This window comes from Colobus angolensis, unplaced genomic scaffold (assembly GCF_000951035.1).
Source record: "Colobus angolensis palliatus isolate OR3802 unplaced genomic scaffold, Cang.pa_1.0 Scaffold81, whole genome shotgun sequence".
Taxonomy (NCBI): Eukaryota; Metazoa; Chordata; class Mammalia; order Primates; family Cercopithecidae; genus Colobus; species Colobus angolensis.
The window spans coordinates 8,204,466-8,225,510 of record NW_012121932.1 but is presented as its reverse complement, the minus strand read 5'-3'; the positions used below and the strand labels follow the sequence as shown (position 1 = coordinate 8,225,510).

At 45.4% G+C, this 21,045-nt stretch overlaps 1 protein-coding gene across 2 annotated transcripts in view; it reads right to left on the bottom strand.

Annotated features, from left to right (window-relative positions):
* MARC2 (mitochondrial amidoxime reducing component 2) overlaps nucleotides 1–10,640 on the bottom strand; it is a 36,538-nt gene extending 25,898 nt beyond the window's left edge. For both annotated transcript variants that reach the window (XM_011929467.1, XM_011929466.1), the window contains exons 1-2: nucleotides 10,104–10,640; nucleotides 3,810–3,983 (exon numbers count right to left, since the gene is read on the bottom strand). In XM_011929467.1, coding sequence (XP_011784857.1) covers nucleotides 3,810–3,983; nucleotides 10,104–10,375 — 446 coding nt within the window. In that variant the 5' untranslated portion in view covers nucleotides 10,376–10,640. The remainder of the gene's footprint in view (nucleotides 1–3,809; nucleotides 3,984–10,103) is intronic.
* Between the last annotated feature and the right edge of the window lie 10,405 nt (nucleotides 10,641–21,045).

The following is a 21,045-nucleotide window of genomic DNA, read 5'->3' as shown; positions in this document are numbered from 1 at the left end:
ATAGCTATTTAAGAGCTAATATCTAGTTAAGTGCTTACTGTGTACCAGGTCCTCTTGCAGGTGCTTTAATACACACACACACACACACACCCAGACACACACACATATTTTCACATCAATTTTCTCTAAATTGAGCCAAAAATTCAATATAGGGTTGAAGTCATGTCTTACTTCCCCCTACTTTAAAACATTAGCGTCACCTTTTAAGACAATAATCAGGCTGGGGATGATGGCTCACGCCTGTAATCCCAGCATTTTGGGAGGCCAAGGCAGGTGGATCCCTTGAGGTCAGGAGTTCAAGAACAGCCTGGCCAACATGGTAAAACCGCACTTCTACTAAAATACAAAAAATATCCCGGTGTGGTGGTGCCTACCTGTAGTCTCAGCTACTCAGGAGGCTGAGGCAGGAGAATCACTTGAGCCCAGGAGTTGGAGGTTGCAGTGAGCCGAGATCGTGCCACCACACTCCAGCCTGGGCAACAAGAGTGAAACTCCATTTCAAAAAAAAAAAAAAAAAGACACTAATTATTCATAAATCCTTGTGATAATCAAGAAACCATACTGGTCTATAATTAGTCTAAAAAAACTTAACACAAGGTGAACAGGCAAAGCTGATTCAAAACACTAACAGTGAAAGTTTAAAATAAAATAAGTGGCGAGGTGCAGTGGCTCAGGCCAGTAATCCCAGCACTTTGGGAAGCTGAGGGAGATGGATAACGAGGTAAGGAGATCAAGACCATCATAGCCAACATGGTGAAACTCCGTCTCTGCTAAAAATACAAAAATTAGCCAGTGTGGTGGTAGGCGCCTGTAGTCCCAGCTACCCAGGAGGCTGAGGCAGGAGAATTGCTTGAACCCGGGAGGCAGAGGTTGCAGTGAGTTGAGATGGCGCCACTTCACTCCAGCCTGGGTGACAGAGCAAGACTCCGTCTCAAAAAAAAAAAAAAAAAATTAATACAATAAAATAAGTGTAGAATAATATAAAATTCATGACACTCCAGCCTTGTCCAAATGGCTGTGAAGGGACTTCCTTTTCTTTTTACTAACTTGAGGTTGTTGGTTTATGTTATTTGATTCTGAGCTCTGGTGGGCTGGCTGTGGTAATCACTCTGTCACTTACCAACTGTTAGGGGTCAAATGTTTGTGCCTCCCCAAAGTTCCTTTGTTGACACCCTCAGCCCCAATGTGGGGCCTATGGGAGGTAACTAGGTTTAGATGAGGTGGAGCCCTCATGCTGGGATTTGTACCCTTATAAGAAGAGGAAGAAACACAAGAATGCTCTCTCTCTTCATGCAGGCACCAGGAAAGGTCATGTGAGGACATAACGAGAAGTGGCCATCTACAACCCTGAAAAGCTACCTCATCAATCTACCAGCACCTCAACCTTGGACTTCCCATCCTCCCAAACTATGAGAAATTAATGTCTGTTGTTTAAGCCACCCAGACTATGGTATTTTGTCATAGCAGCTGGCACTAACTAAGCACACTATCTATGTTATTTCTTCAGTTTTTAGCAGTTCCCTTGGCAACCAATCCATCACAAATAGCTTATAAATACAGGCTGAACTAGTTACAGCATGTCTAACCAGCTAGAGAGGGCAGTACACTGATTACACCTCTGTGTCAATCCAAATGCACAGCTCTCAATCATTTTCACCAAACCGCCAGGGTTCCAGGCTCTCTATTCCCACCTCATCCAGATCTACAATTGATGCATGGAACAGAATGACATAAGAAAAGGCTGCAGGCCGGGCGTGGTGGCTCATGCCTGTAATCCTGGCAGTTTGGAAGGCCAAGATGGGTGTGTCACCTGAGGTCAGGAGTTCGAAAGGCAGCCTGGCCAACATGGTGAAACCCCATCTCTACTAAAAAAAAAAAAATTAGCCGGGTGTGGTGGCATATGCCTCTAATCTCAGCTACTCAGGAGGCTGGGGCAGGAGAATCATTTGAACCTGGGAGATGGAGATTGCAGTGAGCCAAGATCGTGCCATTGCACTCCAGCCTTGGCAACAAAAGCAAAACTCCGTCTCAATAAATAAATAAATAAATAAGAACAGGCTGCAATTGGTGTCTTTTTCAGACCCAGGCAACTCACCTACAAGGTCTTGCTCTTTCCCTCTTTCCATCCAGGAAGGTGTGCGTGTCCCTAGATTTCTGCCTATTTAGCTGGTAAAGAGCCTTGGGGGGAAAACTTGCTCACTGTCGGTGACATAGTGAGTCTACAGAGCAACACCTATATTACTCATGTGACACATGTCAGCTACGTATTTACCCATTGCCTTCACATGTCTTCCAATTAAGTCGAGATGGCTACACTCTTCCTCTTCAATAAATTAATGGGCTCAAAACCTGTCATTTATGGAAAAGCATTTCTTCTCCCTATACATACACGTTAAAGGCAAAAGCCTTAGGAGGCAAGTGGGTTCACACCCCAGCTCTGTGTTTTCATGGCAGTGATCTAAGGCTTGGTTTCCTCGCTTGTAAAGTGGAATTAAGGACCCCCCTCACGGGCTTGCTAAGATAATTACCAGAAGTACTGAATTCAGTGAATTATTGCTTCAGACTTTTGAAAATTGGGAACTATGAGTGGTGGATTTCAGCTTAGACACTTTGCTTGAAAAAACATAAGATGAGAGTTCAGGGAGTGATCTGAGGCTCTCCTCTGAGCCCTGGGACCTTGGACAAAACCAACTTCCATACACTTAAAAAGCTCAGTTGGTGACAAGGGATCCAGATCATCTCATGACAAGCATCTAAGTCTTCTTAATGAGGAAGGACAAGACCCCAGCAAACCACGGAACTTGACAACCCAACAGAAGTCCCACAGGCCAAAAGGAAGCCAAGGCCTGAGGTATGCCTTTGGCCAGAAGTGGAAATCCCTTATACCCAAGGAATATGCCTTCATCTCAACCACACACTTCAGAGGCTGCAGAGTACATCTGGAAAGCTCTGGAAAGTCCAGCATCCTTCTCACCCAGCCCTGAGATACAGCTGTTACGTCTCCACTAACTCCCTTGTCTGCCTGGTTGGAGAGATGACAATTCTGAATGAAGATTTGAACGAAAGGAGAAAAGCCCTAAAGATGAGCACATTGTACCACCTTTATACTTGTGGTAATCTTGCTTTTAATTTTCTGCATGTTTTGTACTTTGACATCTTTGAGCCTTGTTGACACTGAAGAAACTACTTCTCCCAGGGCCGACCAATTCCTAGAAATAATAGACTGATGACCTGCAAGTGTGCCTGTAATAGGAATACCAACCCATCCAGAGTCTGCACTCCCAGTCACCTCCTTTATTTGGTGCTTACTGCCGGGCCACTAGTCCCCTGCCCTGGTCAACCCCAGAGCCAAGTACCAGACAACCTGTGTCCCAGAGCCTGCTGAAGTTATTCAAACTAGCCAGCCCTAAGCCTGCCACCCCTGCCTTGCTTCTCCTTTCCTGTGGAAACCACAATAAAAGCCCTTGCCCACATGTTCCCCCTGCTCCCTCTGCCTCTTGGTGCTTCCCCACTTGGCCTTGTGTGATGTGGCGTGCCTCCAATTTCTAAGGAATCTGTTGGTATAAACATCTTCTTTTTTCAGGACAGTCATTTCTATGTCTGCGTGTCTAACCATACCTGATTAAAACAAATCCTAGGTACCCTTAAAACAATACTCTGCATCATCCACTCGCGCCCAATCCCAACCCAAACTGCACTTCTATTAAATATTTCCTTTACCGATGTCATCCTCTACTGTCGAAACTATAGCAAGACAGAATGGAGCGAGAAGCCTGTTGCAATTCCCCGGATGCCCCCAGGCAGAATACCTGCAGTTGTGGAGTTTGTTTGAGGAAGGCTGCTTGCTAGGTAAAACCAGCTGGTCCATGTCTGGAGCCTTGAAGATCAGGCAGTTGTTCTCATAAGTGATGGAGACAAGCACCAGGCGAGGCTCCTGCCGGGCAGTGACCATGTGTCCATCTTCCTTAATCACCAGCCAAAACCTGCAGAGAAACAAACCAGGGCACACTCAGAAAATCCTCCTCCACCTCCCAACAGCTTCCCTCCAGCTTTCTACTTCCTCAAAACTCTCCACCCGCCCTGACTTGGGACCTAACATCATTTTCCAGACAATTATCCAGGTCTGGCCAAATGATTTGAGTCTAAAAGTTGGTGACCCCAAAAAGAGCTTATTTGGCAGAAACAGTTCTGGGAGAACTTCTGGCTGATGTATGGCAATCTCCAGTTTCAAAAACGAGAACAGGAGGCTGGCTCAGACACTTTCCCCTCACTGCTTAGGCAACCCTGCTGCCTGTGTGGGGGCTCTGCTTTGGTTGGAAGCTTCTGTAGGTCTGTTATATATGTCTCTGTGGCCCTGGGAGAAGTAAAATAGCTTTCAGGGCCTTTTGTTGTAGAACAAGATGAGGCTGGCCAAGTGAATTGGAGTCTGAGACAAAGGTCTTGCAATGTTGCTGCCTCCAAGAAGAACCAGGCCGGCCTCTGCTCTGTTTAACTTGCTGTGGCATGTGGGGGTCCTACATCAGGAAACCTCCCAAACAGCCTTTCCTTTTCATGCACACATTCTGACATAGAGAACAAAGACTCACAGAAGTACACATTAGATAAGAATCCCACTTATTTCCTAGAGAGCCTGCTGTGCTGGACTTGGTTTTTATACTTTGTATTTCTACGGGATGAGCTAAAGAGTGAGGGAAAGCTGGCCAGGCCCAGTTTGTTAGACTTTTACCTACAGCCTAGCATATGGGTTGGGCCTACACCACACAAAACACTGTGTTGCCAAAAAGAAAAAATCTTCCACTCCTAGGAAAAATAAATGTCAATATCACAGTTTGGTTCCTTTAGTTTAGTTGTTTTGTTTCATTTTGTTTATTTTGAGACAGAGTCTCACTCTGTCAGCTGGGCTGGAGTGCAGTGGCACAATCTTAGCTCACTGCAACCTTTGCCTCCTTGGTTCATGTGATTCTCTTGCCTTAGCCTCTTGGGTAGCTGGGATTACAGGCGTGCACCACCACGCCCAGCTATTTTTGTATTTTTAGTAGAGACGGGGTTTCGCTGTGTTGACTGGGCTGGTCTCAAACTCCTGGCCTCAAGTGATCTGCCGCCTCGGCCTCCCAAAGTACTGGGATTACAGGTGTGAGCCACTGTGCCCAGCCCAGTATCACTATTTTAGAAAGAAGATAGAATGTGCAGACAAGCGGGTGAGGAAAATGTGGGCACTGGTGAGTAAAAAGTGCCTGAAAGCCAGAGCCTTTCAAATGTGAGGACGATAAAAAGCACAGCCCCTTCCAGAAGCAGGGGTGGCTCCTCCCATGAAGACATTCCAAAATATGACCAGAGTCATCAGGGAAAGCCTGAGGAGACCTCAGGAGGACATCCAATATCAGAGCAGAGGGAGATCCGTCTCTGCCCTGTCCTGACCCTGACAGATAGTCTTGCATCCGCAACCTCCTCATCAGTAGAGTCCTTTCCAGGTGCTGGCTAAACTGTCCCTTCCCTGCAACCACACCGGAAGACAATGGCTGGCAGCCTGTGCCCTGCTAGCTGGCATGATGATGGTGTGGCAGTGTAAAGGCATTTCCGTAACTGTCTTGGCTACCCTCTTCCAAAAAGCTGGCGACACTGGGTAGCAGCAAGTCCCCACCCCTCTGAGGAGACCACCTTTTCCTTTCTAAGTGTATAAATGCATATGTGTATTATTTATTCATATATATATATTTATATTTAATTAATTTCGAGAGAGGAGACAGGGTCTCACTCTACCACCCAGGCTCTAGAGCGCAGAGGCATGATCTTAGCTCATGGCAGCCTTGAACTGCTGGGCTCAAGAGATCCTCCTGCCTCAGTCTCCTGAGTAGCTGGGACTACAGGCACACATCACCACGCCCAACTGATTTTTTTATTTTTTGTAGAGATGGGGTCCCACTGTGGTCTGGACCTCCTGGCTGGCCTGGAACTCCTGGCTCAATTAATCCTCCCTCCTTGGCCTCCCAAAGTGCTGAGATTATAGATGTGAGTTATCCTGCCTGGTCAAAGATGTCTTTAGATCCCACAGTTCTCTGGTTCACTCAGCTTGGGGCTGGTTTCTGTAAATCAGAGGATGTCTGTCCAGAGAACGGGGCTACAGTGAAATAGGCAGGCATCCTCTGATTTAGATGCCTAATAGGGCTGGGCCCTATTCCCTATCTCCGGCCTTGTCCCTTGGTGCACAGTTCTTTGGTTAACCTCACCAAAGCCTTCACTCTTAACTTCCAACATGCCCCATCCCCAGACAAGACTTCCTTTGAGATCTGCACACAACCAGAGCCATGTTCAAACAGGAGTGGCAAATCTGTTTGCACATTATTTCTGACATTATTTCTCCATGGGCTGAATCTTCTCATCTCCCATTCATCCCTTACTAATGTTGCCCTTCACTGTGGCTCACAGCCTGGCCCGTGGCTCCAGCCTATTGTATAATAATGCAGGCATTAACTGCTGGGGTTAACAGTGGGAAGTAGTCGCTAGAGGTTTCCCACTCATCACTGTCACTGAAAAAGCAAGTGACAACTTGCTGGGAGTCCAATTTTGGGTCGGGACAATGACAGTAATCACAGGTTAAAAGGTTGCCATTTGTAACATACCCCAACCATCTCATTTTCCTGTCAACCTGGGCAATATTAGTTTTCACCTCTTGTGCACAAAATGATGCCCAGTGAAAGAATAACTAGTTCTATTCTGCCAGATCTGAAAGAAGAGTTAAGTCTGGAGTACGGATTTCATCATGACCAAGTTACTCCAACCTAGTCTGCAATATAAAAGCCGGTGCCTTGAATTTACAGGTAAAACATGAGTATGTGGTAGAGGGATCGGTGTAGAAGCCTGGAGCCCCGATTCCCCAAAAGAGCTACAGTGCCCTGACCAACAGCAACGAGTAAGTGGAGTCCAAAACAATGGGAAAAAATCTCATTTCTCAATTACAAACTGGCCTGGGGAGCAGGAAGCACTGAAAAGTGAGGGAAAGCAGGAACCCTACCACTGAGTATGGGATGAGAAAGACAGCAGGAATTGGGCAGGGAACAACATACTGGATAATAACCTCAAGGGATTCCTTTCTCCAACAGTTACTCATTTGCGCAGAAGAAATAAAAAGCTGGCTTCAGTAAGGGTTTGGACAGATAAAACTGATCAACTCACACATGGCTGCTAAGGACAGCAGAGATTTCCAAGGTCAGGGAGAACAAGCACGCCCTCCTAGCAACTGCACCAGGCAGCCAATGCTAGCATTCTGCTAGGTGGACTTTAACCACTCAATGCTTAGCGTACTCAAGCCAAGTGTTCACAAGTATACTAAGAGCTTTGAATAAAATACCTTCAGAAATTTGAGACCCAGAGCACTTCCAGAGGAAAATCCCAGCTCCTTCAAACAGTTAGTTCCAAAGACACAGCTTCAGAATGGAATTCATTAAATGAGGCCTTTCCCTGAATTCTAGGAACATTTGTAGTAGTGTTATTAAATTGTCAGGTGGAGAGATGGAGAGAAGAGCAGTCATTGAACAGAGTTCTCTCCAGCAAGCCTGCTTTCAAATTGTTAATTATCCTTTGATAAATAAAATGTAGTTAAAATGGGGCTTTAGAGACCATGAAGTTCAACCTCATTCTTTTGCAAATAGGAAAACTTTGTAAAAGTTCGTCTCAAGTCTCCTGATCCTCAGTGCAATCCTTATACTTTTATATCATGCACTGGTTTCAAACAAACAGCGTAAGTACTGTACTCACACAGATCTGAGTTCAAATCCCCACAGCATACACTGATTTTCTGGACTTGGATGAGATACTCATTCTTTCTGATACTGTTTCCTTATTTGCGTGGTGATAATAATATCTAGCCCACAAGATTGTTATGAGGCTTAAATATGCTAATCTATGCGACAGGATTTAGCTCAGTGTCTGCTGCATTTTACCACTGAATTAACATTAATTTCATTGCCTTTCCCTCCACCCCAGGCTTCACATCACCCCACCCCATCCTAAACGTTTATTGTTTAAAACAAGGGAAAGGTAATATAGTTGTATTTATGTTAGGATGCCAATGGGAGCAAAAAGCACAGGCAAAGGACACATATTTTCTTTCCATGGTTGCAGTAGTCAGGGCAAAGCAGTGACAAAGAGAAGTGGGAAAGAAACAGTTCTTCAGGTGATCAGAGGAAACGCAGATTAGAACTGGAAACAGTCTGTGAAACCAATCCTTCAAGGGAGGAAGGAAGCAGTGCAACCTAGTCTGCAACACTAATTTTCTCTGGACATGCATCGTGGGAACTTGGTTCTCCCAGTTTTTTGGAAGGTGTCCAGTCCCACAGAGCCTGAAGTCTCTCCAGCAATAGGAAGGCTTTCTTATCCTTCATATTTGAATAAGCTCTAAACATCCTCTTCTTCTTCATGGTCTCAGATAAAACCCTTTAATTACAGCATCAAAATCACCAGGGGGAGATTTAAACATTCTACACGAGTTGGCTCCACTCTTGGTGATTCCGCTTCAGTAGTCCTGGGATGGGAATCTCAAGAAATTATAGTTGAAAAAGCTCTCCAGGATAAGAAATTTGGGGTGGGGGTGGGAGAATGAAAATCCTCCCATGATTCATATGGTCTGTGTACACAATACTTCTCTAAGACTCACTGAAGTTTTCCAATACCATGGAAGCCCACATTTCTTTTTTTTTTTTTTTTTTTTTTTTTTTGAGGCAGAGTCTCGCTCTGTCGCCCAGGCTGGAGTGCAGTGGCCGGATCTCAGCTCACTGCAAGCTCCGCCTCCCGGGTTTACGCCATTCTGCTGCCTCAGCCTCCCGAGTAGCTGGGACTACAGGTGCCCGCCACCTCGCCCGGCTAGTTTTCTGCATTTTTTAGTAGAGACGGGGTTTCACCGTGTTAGCCAGGATGGTCTCGATCTCCTGACCTCGTGATCCGCCCGTCTCGGCCTCCCAAAGTGCTGGGATTACAGGCTTGAGCCACCGCGCCCGGCCACCACATTTCTTTAAGAAGGCAGCAGTTTTCAGAAAACAGTGCATCTGTGTGTGCTGGAGAGAACACAGGGATGCAGATGGCTCTCTGCTAGAAGAATTCTTGAATGATCAACTTGCAAACCTCCCTCCCCTAGGACACAGGGCCACAGCTAAACCATCTCAGCCAGATAAGAAGGCATCTTGGCTGGGCGCAGTGGCTCACACCTGTAATCCCAGCATTTTAGGAGGCCAAGGCAGGTGGATTACCTGAGGTCAGGAGTTTGAGAACAGCCTGGTCAACATGGTGAAACCCTGTTTCTACTAAAAATACAAATATTAGCCAGGGGTGGTGGTGTACACCTGTAATCCCAGCTACTTGGGAGGCAGAAGCAGGAGAATTGCCTGAACCTGGGAAGTGGAGGTTGTAGTGAGCTGAGATAGTGCGACTGAACTCCAGCCTGAGCCACAAAGTGAGATTCTGTCTCAAAAAAAAAAAAAAAGAAGAAGAAGGTATCTTAATCCTAAGTATGAAACGTCTATGTGTCAGACCCAAAAGTCCCAAAGTTCCAGGCTGTGAACAACTCTGCCTATGGGAGAAGGGGGTACACTATTCCCTTAATGGCAAGTAAAGGACCCCTGCCCCAGAGTCCCCATGCCACTTGCTCATCCTTAGTCAAAGTGTATCAGGCCCCCCTGGCACCCCCAGGATTGGAGAAATGTGAGGAACAAGGCCCAGCCACGCCTAAGCCAATGTCCTTGAACACCACTTGGTTTCTTTCTTGCTGCTTTCTAGTGCCAATAGCTTTATTTTTTTACTTTGGTATAATAAGATGGAATCACAAACTTCAGAGCTAAGGAGGCTCGGAGATACAGGTCAGACTCCCTCCTGTTACAGAGGAGGACTCTCTCGTCTAGGGAAGGGCAAGGGATTGCCCCTACGTATTTTACCAAAAATAAATCTGACATGAACTTGGCTTTCCCAGCTAAACGACCAACGACTCAACAGTCAGCCCAGAAACTCAGGTGGCAAACCTCTATAGTCCTTCCCAGGTAGGTCGGGCCCCATCTGCCTCCCCCTCCTCATCCCAGGCAGGCTCCGCGGTGCCCTGCGCCCGCGCTCGGCCGTACCTGTCCCGCAGGTTACCACTGCGCAGTCCCATGGCCGTGCACTCCGCCTCGCTCACCGGCACCCCCTTGCAGGATTTCACCGGGTAGATCCAGAGCTTCGCCACGGTGCCCACCTGCTGCAGCCGCCGGCGCCGCCTGGGCCATGCTCGGCTCCAGGCGACAGCCCCCAGCGCCACCGCGGCCAGTCCCAGCACGGCCACCCCAAGCCACCTGGGCCGGGCCTGGGCTGGGAGGCCAAGGCGGGCCAGCGCGGAGGAACTGGAGGCGCCCATGGCAGAACGAGGGCGGGCGCGAACCTGCGCACAGAGCGGCAGCGACCGGAGCCCTGGAGGACCAGGAGGCCCTAAAGGATCCGGGTGGGTGGGAGGAGTCAAAGTTGACCCAAACACTGCCCCTCTCACCCTTTCACCGCCGAGATGGCAGAGCGGTTTCGCGGAGAGCGGGAATGCCTTAATGTGGTGACAAAGCCTGCGCGGTAATGGGGGAGGACAGGAAGAGAGCGACTGGGGTACCCTGGGCGCCGTGGGAACGACGACGTCCAAAGCAAGCGAGCTCCGGGGTGGTCAGTGTCTCCTCCCTCTTCCCCGCCCCTACTCCGCGACAGTTACCCGTGCAGCGTGACCTTCAGCGTCAGCACTCTGCCACCCCCTTCTCTGCTAATACTGCGCGTTTTCTCTCACAAGATCATCGCAAAACGTGAAGGCGGGTTGCAGAACGGGGGATTTACAAACATTTGGGAACGACTTTTTCTGGCAGGTCGCTGTGAGAACTGCAGGACTTTCTGCACACAAAGACAGTCTAAACCTCTGCACTCAAAGACGAGGAACTCTAGCGTGGCTTATAGGAGTATGACTCAAGGTCCTCCACTCTCCGCTGCCCCCTAACCTCGACCCCAGTAAAATGTCTTCCCGAGAAAGCTCAAGGCAGCCAGGAGAATTTTCCGTTTATTCTAGCCAACACCCGATGGTAAGGCCTCTGACCTCCCTTTTTTTGGGTATTTTCTTAAAAGGGCTTACAACCGTGAATCCTTTCTCTGTTGTTTTGAGATGTGTATGTATCGCCTACACCCCAGAAGTGTCTTTCTCAAGGAGCTGAAAGCCATTGCTTTGAAATGCAATCATGGGGAGGATAGGGCTCTGTCCCCCAGTCTCTGTGGGATCATAGAATCCCAGCTTCATAACTGCCAGCTCCAGGCACAGCTGCCCGGTCATTGATACTGACCACCCCTTCGTGATTTTTCACTTGAGCCCCTGCTAGCTTCCCCCGCCCTACTCTCTCCTTCACCCTTTAAAACGCCCAGTCTCCTCTGCGCAAATGAAAATGAGCAGCTTTTTCTCCTACTGTAAGTAGTTACTGAGTAAAATCTGTTTAAATGCTTTAACTAATGTTCGGCTTTTATTGATCTTTAACAACTCCATTCAAGCAAGCTGGTGGGTTAACAGTGGATTTTCTTAGACAAATTAAGTTTTGAAGTCTTTCAAGTTTTTTGTGGTTGTTTTTGTTTTTCAAAAGTTTGTCCCTTAAACTGTGGCACAGTTCTAGGAAAGTTTAAGGAGGCCAACCAGTGGGCCACCTACCAAATCTGGGCTGGCCACCCCCTGGGAAAGGGGTCCCCTCTGGAGTGTGGGAAGAGACTCTGGGAGGGATGGAGAACCAGAGGAGCCAGGCTCCCTTTGGCTGTTCCTCGTGAAAAGTGAAAGACAAAAAGGGCCTGAATCTCTCCCCACCCAGGGAAAAGCCTCAGGACAGCAGAATTAGTCCCTCAATCCCCATACATTTACATCATGCTTGGCAGCTGAGACTTACAGATTTGTTTTTTAAGCATAGTGTGGTGAATGCAATGTGTGTACGCTTGGAGCTGACCCCCTTTGCCTCTCCCAACTCCTGAGGAGGGTCAGAGTCCTCGCTGCCCACAAGCCTGCTGTCAAAGTGAGGGGCTTACAAAGCCATCGCCTCGCCGTATGCGAGCTCCCAGACAGGGCAAATGTCTTATTGATTAATCATCTGTTTCTTTCACCACATAGGTATTGATCATTCACCAGGCTTTGTCCTAGATTGGCACTGGGGATTTAAAGTTTAGAAGAAGCTGCCCCTCCATCCAGTTCACTGACTCCCTGGAAGACTGACACCTCCCCCTGCAAGTCTAGAGGATAATGGCAGAGGAGAAGCAAGGTCAAGATACAGAGGAAGCAGAGGCAAAAGAGCAGCTGAATCTCAGGACAGTGCTGTTTTCAGAACAGAGAACTTTGGAGCTGAGACTTGATCATGAGGAGGGGCTTGGAGATGGGTAGAGGAGAGGATTCTGGGTAAAAGGAGCAGCATGTGCAATAGCCTAAAAAAAAAATGGAAGGAAAAAGACAGTGTGGCATGTTTGGGCAACCACCAGCAATCCATCTGTATTAGGATGTACCTGTACATGCAGCAGGTGGCGGAAGCTGAGGCAGGACAGGTGGGCAGAAGTCAGATCAACATGCATCTTATCTCTACTTAATGTGGAGACACCTCAGAATTCTGAACAGCAGTCTGGCATGATTAGACTTGGGTGCTAGGAGGCCACTCTGGCTGCTCAGAGAAAGAATAACACCACAGATGGTAAAATGAGTTGCAAATGCCCTAGTTGAGGCTGACGTAATTCCAAATCAAGGAAAAATAACAGTGGGGCTGGAGATAGACATGTGGTTAGGAGAGATGATCAGGGGACACAATTAACAAGAGATAGTGATGACAGAACATGGAGTCAGAGAGAGAGGAAGAGCCCACAGGGCCTCCCAGCTCTGTGGCATAAAAGTCTGGGGTGGGGTGGGAGTACCATTCTCAGAGATTAAGAATTCAAGAGAAAAAGATAGTCTGGGAAAAAAGATGATGAGCCTGTTGTAGACAGTGAGTGGGAGGTATCTGTGGGACATCAAAGAGGAAATAGTTACCTAGATACATGGGTAACTTGACCTTTCCATGCTTCCACCTCCTCATGCGCAAAATGATGGGGATAGATAGCAAGTGAGGAACTTTGCCATGGTGAGTGCTGCCAAGTCTTTGCTGTCTTCACCAGCCATTACCTATCATAGCCTGCCCTGTTTGCAGATTCACCAATGCTGGGGTTGAGGGTGCCTTCAGGGGAGCAGGGAAATTCCTTATCAATAATGTGTGCATTTGCAGCCCAGCATCTTCATTTGTAGAATTAGTGAGGGGTAATGAGAGGCTGTATTAGTCCATTCTCGTACTGCTATAATGAAATACTCGAAACTGGGTCATTTATAAAGAAAAAAGGTTTAATTGGCTCATGGTTCTGCAGGCTGTATAGGAAGAATGGCGGCATCTGCTTCTGGGAGACCTCAGGGAGCTTTTACTCATAGTGGAAGACAAAGCAGCAGTGGATGTCTTACGTGGTAGGAGCAGGACCCAAAGAGAGGAAGAGGTTCCACATGCTTTTAAACAGCCAGATCTCACGAGAACTCACTCTCAGGACGACAGCACCAAGGGGAGCGGTATTAAACCATGAGAAACCACCCCCATGATCCAATCACCTCCCACCAGGCCTCAACTCCAACACTGAGGGTTACAAGTGAACATGAGATTTGGGTGAGGACACAGATCCAAACCGTATCAAAGATTGAGGATTCATTAGTCTAATTGGCTATTTGCATATCTTTTTTTCCCTTCTGATTTGAATCACCTTATCTATTTTTTTGGTTAATTTATAAGATCCTTTTGCAAATTAAGAAAATTACCCTTTAACCATGCCTTCCGAGTCATAACTTTTTCCCTAGTTTGTCATATGTTGGCAACTTCTGCTTAGGTAGAATCTCTCTTTCTAGTGAATAAGACATCATTGTCTGCCTAGAGGCACTGATATAGATAAAGAAAATTCTGTCAATTAAAATATAAACCAAGAAACCAGAGGAAAAAAAAAGCCTAAAACCCAAATATTGCCTTGCCCAGCCAGGCCTCCTTCAGGAAGGTGAGTACCCAGCAGCCAATGGAAGTGTTCATTAGGGTCATGCAGCAGTTTGTCTTTCCTGGGGAGATGAGCACATCAGATTATCAGGCTGTGAGGATAGTCAACCTTCAACTCATATAAAAAATCTCATGACTCGGGCTAAGCTAAAATATTGTAACAACCTCAACATCTCAATGCTCTAACAAAATAAAAGTTTATTTCTCACTTACATCCTAGTTTGATGCAGGCCAAACATTAATCAAAGGTCCCCTTAGGCCAGGCTCAGTGGCACACACCTATAATCCTAGTGTTTTAGGCAACTGAGGCAGGAAGATCACTTGAGCCCAGGAGTTCAAGACCAGCCTGGGCAACACAATGAGACCCTGTTTCTACAAAAAATTAAAACAAAACAAAAGAGAGAACAAGTCAGGCATGGTAGTGCATGCTTATAATACTAGCTACTCTGGACACTGAGGCAGAAGAGCCACTTAAACTCAGGAGTTTGAATGTATATTAAGCATATACATAGTGGCTAGGAAGTCAAAGTGCCTGAGTGACTATGAAAATCCAGCCACATGACCAGGGTTCAAAGCACCAGATTACAAACTCAAGCTTGATAGTCAGTATGTTCAGCTTTGAAAGGAAGATGGCATTGGATCTCTCACCTACTTTCCCTTCAACGCATAAACCAAGTGGTAGGGACAGAGCAAGATGGCTGATTAGAGGCCTCCACTGATCATCCTCCATGCAGGGACACCAATTTAACAACTATCTATATTACAAAATACCTTCATAAGAACAAAAATCAGGTGAGCAATCAAAGTACCTGATTTTAACTTCATATCACTGAAAGAGGCACTGAAGAGGGTAGGAAAGATAGTCTCGAATTGCCAATACCACCCTCCCCAATCTCCCAGCAGTGGCCAAGACAGAATCTATGCTCTTGGGGGAGGGAGAGCACAGCAATTGTGGAACTTTGCATTGGAACTCAGTGCTTTCCTATCATAGCAGAAAGCAATACAGGCAGAACTCGGCTGACACCCATGGAAGGAGCACCTAGAACAGCCCTAACCAGAGGGGAATCACCCATCCCAGCACTCACAATTTGAGTTTCAGCAAGCCTTGCTTCCCCATGCTAACGGGCTCTGGGGTACTAAATAAACTCAAAAGGCAGTGAAAGTCACAAAGACTGCAACTTCTAAGCAAGTCCTGGTGCTGTGCTGGGCTCAGATCCAGTGGACTCAGGGGCCATGCAACCTAGTGAGACACCAGCCAGCGTATCTAAGGGAGTTCTTGACCCACCTTTCTCCCAACCCCAGGCAGCACAGATCACAGCTCTGAAAGAGGCTTCTTACTTGAGTGGAAAAGGAGAGTAAAGAGGACTTTGTCTTGCTACTTGGATACCAGCTCAGTTACAGGAGAATAGGACACCAGGCAGAGGTATGAAGCCCCCATTCCAGGCCCTACGTCCTAGATGACATTTCCAAACGTACTGTAGGGCAGAAGGGAACCTGCTGCCTTGAAGGGAAGGATTCAGTCCTGGCAGAATTCATCACCTGCTGACTAAAGAGCCCTAGAACCCTGAATAATCAGCAGCGGTACCCAGGTCGTGTATGCTGTGGATATACTACACAGCATATACCAGGTTGTAAACCTAGATTACAACACCCAAGTCCCTTTGAATACCTCGAAAGCTTTCCCAAGAAGGAAGGGTACAAACAAGCCCAGACTGTGAAGACTACAATAAATACCTAACTCTTCAATGCCCAGATGCTGACAAACACCCAAAAGCCTCAGGACCATCCAGGAAAATATGACCTCACCAAATGAACTAAATAAGGCACTAAGGACCAAGTCTCAGCTTGGGTGAGACTCTGAAACATGCTGGTTTCAGATGTGACCCAGCACATTCCCAGCAGTGGTGGCTACAAGGGGAGACTCTTTCTTTTCTGTTTGTTGAGACGGAATCTGGCTCTGTTGCCCAGGCTGGAGTGCAGTGGTGTGATCTCAGCTCACTGCAAGCTCCGCCTCCCGGGTTTATGCCATTCTCCTGCCTCAGCCTCTGAGTAGCTGGGACTACAGGCGCCCGCCACCTCGCCCGGCTAGTTTTTTGTATTTTTGTATTTTTTTAGTAGAGACAGGGTTTTACCATGTTAGCCAGGATGGTCTCCATCTCCTGACCTCGTGATCCGCCCGTCTCGGCCCCCTAAAGTGCTGGGATTACAGGCTTGAGCCACCGCGCCCGGCCAGGGGGGACTCTTTCAAGCAAAGGGAAGAGTAAATAGAATTTTGTCTTGCAGCTTAGGTACCAGCGTGGCCACAGTGGGGTAGCGCACCAAGTGGGCTCTTGGGATCCTTGGTTCCAAGACTGGGCTGTTGGATGGCATTTATGGACCTGTCCTGGGCCAGAAGGGAGCCAAATGCCCTGAAGGGTGAGTCCCAGGCCTGGCAGTATTCACCACAAGTTGACTGAACAGCCCTTGAGCCTTAAGCGAACATCAGCAGTAGCTTTGCAATACTCCGGTGGGCCTGTGGCGATGGTGGCATGGAAAGAAGCTCCTCTGCCTGTGGAAAGGGGAGGTAAGAATGGGAAGAACTTTGTCTTGTGATTTGGCTGCCAGCTCAGCTGCAGCAGAATGGAATACCAGGTAGATTTCTAATGTTTCTGACTCCAGGCCCTGGCGCCCTGACGGCATCTCTGAACCCACCTGGGGCCTGGGAGAACTCGCAACCCTGAAGGGAAGGATGTAAGACTGGCTGGCTTTGCCACCTGCTGATTGTAGACGCCTTGAGCAAACATAGGCAGGAGCCAGATAGTGGTCACAGCAGGCCTAGGGCAAGCCCCAGTGCTGCGCTGGCTTCGGGTGTGGCCTAGCAAAGTCCTGTGGTGGTGGCCATAGGAGGGATGGTATCACCCCTCCCCCAACTCCAAGCAGCCCAGCACAGAGAGAGAGAAACTCCATTTGTTTGGGAGAATATAAGAGAAGAGAACAAGAATCTCTGCCTGGTAACCAGAGGGTTCTTTAAAAATCTTATCAAAGACCACCAAGGAAGTACCTCTACAAGTCTGCAAGAGGCACAGAATTACCAGGATTAGTGTGCCCCCTAGTGCAGATACAGCTGCAGGGACCGAAACCTAGATTACAACACCCAAGTCCCTTTGAATACCTGGAAAGCTTGCCCAAGAAGGATGGGTGCAAACAAGCTCAGACTGTGAAGACTACAAGGAAAACCTAAATCTTCAATTCCCAGATACTGACAAACATCCTTGAGCATCAAGACTATCCAGGAAAACACGACCTCACCAGATGAACTAAATAAGGCATGAGGGATCAATCCTGGAGAGAGAGAGATATATGACTTTTCAGACAGATAATTCAAAATAGCTGTTTTGAGGAAACTCAATGAAATTCAAGATTACAAAGAGAACGAATTCAATATCCAATCAGATAAATTTAACAAAGAGATTGAAATAATTAAAAATTCAAGCAGAAATTCCAGAGTTGAAAAAGGCAACTGACATACCGAAGAATGCATCAGAGTCTCTTAACAGCAGAATTGAGCAAGCAGAAGAAAGAATTAGTGACTTCAAGACAGGCTATTTGAAAATACACAGAGGAAACAAAAGAAAAGAGATTAAAAAGGAATGAAGCACACCTACAAGATTTAGAAAACAGCCTCAAAAGGGCAAATGTAAGTTATTGGCCTTAAAGAGGCGGTAGAAAGATAGGAATAGAAAGTTTGTTCAAAGGAATAATAACAGAATTTCCCAATCCTAGAGAAATATATCAATATTCATGTACAAGAAGGTTATAAAGAACACCAAAGAGATTTAACTGAAAGAAGATTACCTTGAGGCATTTAATAATCCAACTCCCATGAAGAAAGGATCCTAAAAGCAGCAAGAAAAAAGAAACAAATAAGGCACAGTGGCACTCCAATACATCCAGCAGCAGCCTTTCAGTGGAAACCTCACAGACCAGGACAGAGGGGCATAACATATTTAAAGTGCTGAGGGACCCTAGAATAGTATATCCAGTGAAAATATCCTTTCAACATGAAAGAGAAATAAAGACTTTCAAACAAAAGCTGAGGGATTTCATCAACACCAGACCTGTCCTACAGGAAATGCTGAAGTAAGTTCTTCAGTCTGAAAGAAAAAGACATTAATGAGTAATAAGAAATTACCTCAAAGTGCAAATTCAGAGTTAATAGTAAGTACACAGAAAAACACAGACTATCATAACACTATTATTGTGGTGTATAAACTACTTATATTTTAAGTTTCTACTTAAACATGACAAGACTGAAACGTGAACTGATCAAAAATAATAACTACAACAACTTTTAGATATAATAGAAACAACAAAAAGTTAAAAAACAGGGGTACTAAGTTAAAGTGTAGAGTTTTTTTTTTTTCTTTTGCTTGCTACTTTGTTAAATCAGTGTTGTCATCAGTTTAAAATAACAGGTTGGCTGGGCGCGGTGGCTCAAGCCTGTAATCCCAGCACTTTGGGAGGCCGAGACAGGCGGATCACGAGGTCAGGAGATCGAGACCATCCTAGCCAACACGGTGAAACATCATCTCTACTAAAAAATACAAAAAACTAGCCGGGCGAGGTGGCGGGCGCCTGTAGTCCCAGCTACTCAGAGGCTGAGGCAGGAGAATGGCATAAACCCGGGAGGCGGAGCTTGCAGTGAGCTGAGAACCGGCCACTGCACTCCAGCCCAGGCGACAGAGCGAGACTCCGTCTCAAAAATAAATAAATAAATAAATAAATAAAATAAAATAATGGGTTATGAGATAATACTTGCAACCCTCATAGTATCCTCAAATCAGAAAACATACAATGAATACACAAAAAATAAAAAATGAGAAATTAAAACACACAACCAGAGAAAATCTTCACTAAAAGGAAAACAGGAAGAGGAGAGCACAAAACAGTCAGAAAACAAACAACAAAATGACAGGAGTAATTCCTTGCTTATCAGTAATAACACCGAAATTAAATGGACTAAACTCTCCAATCAAAAGACACAGAGTGACTGAATGGATTTAAAAAAAAAAGACCCAACAATCTCTTGCCTACAAGAAGCACACTTTACCTATAAAGACACAAATGGACTGAAAGTAAAGGGATGGAAAAAGATATTCCATGCAAACGGAAACCGACAAAGAGCAGGATTAACTATACTTATATCAGACAAAATAGATTTCAAGACAAAAACTATAAAAAGAGACAAAGAAGATCATAATGATAAAGAAGGGGTCAATTCAGCAAGAGGATATAAAAATATAAATGTGTATCCACCCAACACTGGAGTGTCAAGGTGTATAAAACAAATATTATTTGAACTAAAGGGAAGGATAGACCCCAATACAATAATAGCTGGACTTCAACACCCTGCTTTCAGCATCAGACAGATCTCCCAGACAGAAATATCAACAAAGAAACGTCAAACTTCGTATGCACTACAGACCAAATGGATCTAATAGGTACTTACAGAACATTTCATCCAATTGCTGCAGAATACACATTCTTATCCGCAGCACATGGAATTTTCTCAAGGATAGACCATATGTTAGACCACAAAACAAGTCTCAAAACATTCAAAGAACTGAAATAATGTAAAATATCTTTTCTGACCACGATAGAATAAAACTAGAAATCAATAACAAGAGGAATTTTGGAAACTATACAAATACATAGAAATTGAACAATATGCTCCTGAATGGCCAGTGGGTCAATAAAGAAATTAAGGAATTTGAATAATTTCTTAAATGATAAGGGAAACACTGTATACCAAAACCTATGGGATACAACAAAAGTAGTACTAACAGGGAATTTTATAGCTATACATACAAAAAAGTATAAAAGTAAGCCAGGCGCGGTGGCTCACGCCTGTAATCCCAGCACTTTGGGAGGTCAATGCGGACAGATCATGAGGTCAGGAGATCGAAACCTCCTGGCTAACACAGTGAAACCCCATGTCTACTAAAAAATACAAAAAAATTAGCTGGACATGGTGGTGGGCACCTGTAGTCCCAGAGACTTGGGAGGCTGAGGCAGGAGAATGGCGTGAACCTGGGAGGCGAAGCTTGCAGTGAACCAAGATCGCACCACTACACTCCAGCCTGGGTGACATAGCGAGACTCCATCTCACAAAAAAAAAAAAAAAAAAAAAAAAAGTGTGAAAGTATAGAAGTAAAAAAAGTTATAAAACTGCAAATAAGCTATATAACACTACATCTTAAAGAACTAGAAACGTGAGAGCAAAGGAAACCTCAAATTAGTAGAAGAAAAGAAACAATAAAGATCAGAGCAGAATAAAGGAGTTTGAAATGAAGAAAACAATACAAAAGATCAACGAAATGAAAAATTGGTTTTTTGAAAAGATAACACAATTGACAAACATTTAGTTACACTAATTAAGAAAAAAAGACAGAAGACTTGCCATGATGTGATTACTACACATTGCATGCCTGTATCACAACATTTCATGGATCCCATAAATATATACACCAACTATATACCCACGAAAATTAAAAATAAGAATTATAAAAGAGAAGATCCAAATAAATAAAATCATAGATGAAAAGGAGATATTAGAACTGATACCACAGAAATTCAAAGGATAAGTAAAGCTACTATGAGTAAGTATATACCAATAAATTGGAAAACCTAGAAAAAATAGATAAATTTCTAGACACATATAACCTACCAAGATTAAACAATGAAGAAATTCAAAATTTGAACAGACCAATAACAAGTAATGCGATCAAACTTGTAATAAAAAGTCTGTCAGCAAAGAAAAGCCTGGGATCTGATGGCTTCACCACTAAATGTTACTAAACTTTTAATAAAGAAGTAATACTAATCCTAGTCAAACTATTTTAGAAAATAGATGAGAACATGCACACGTATGTTTATTGCGGCACTATTCACAATAGCAAAGACTTGAAATCAACCCAAATGTCCATCTGTGACAGACTGGATTAAGAAA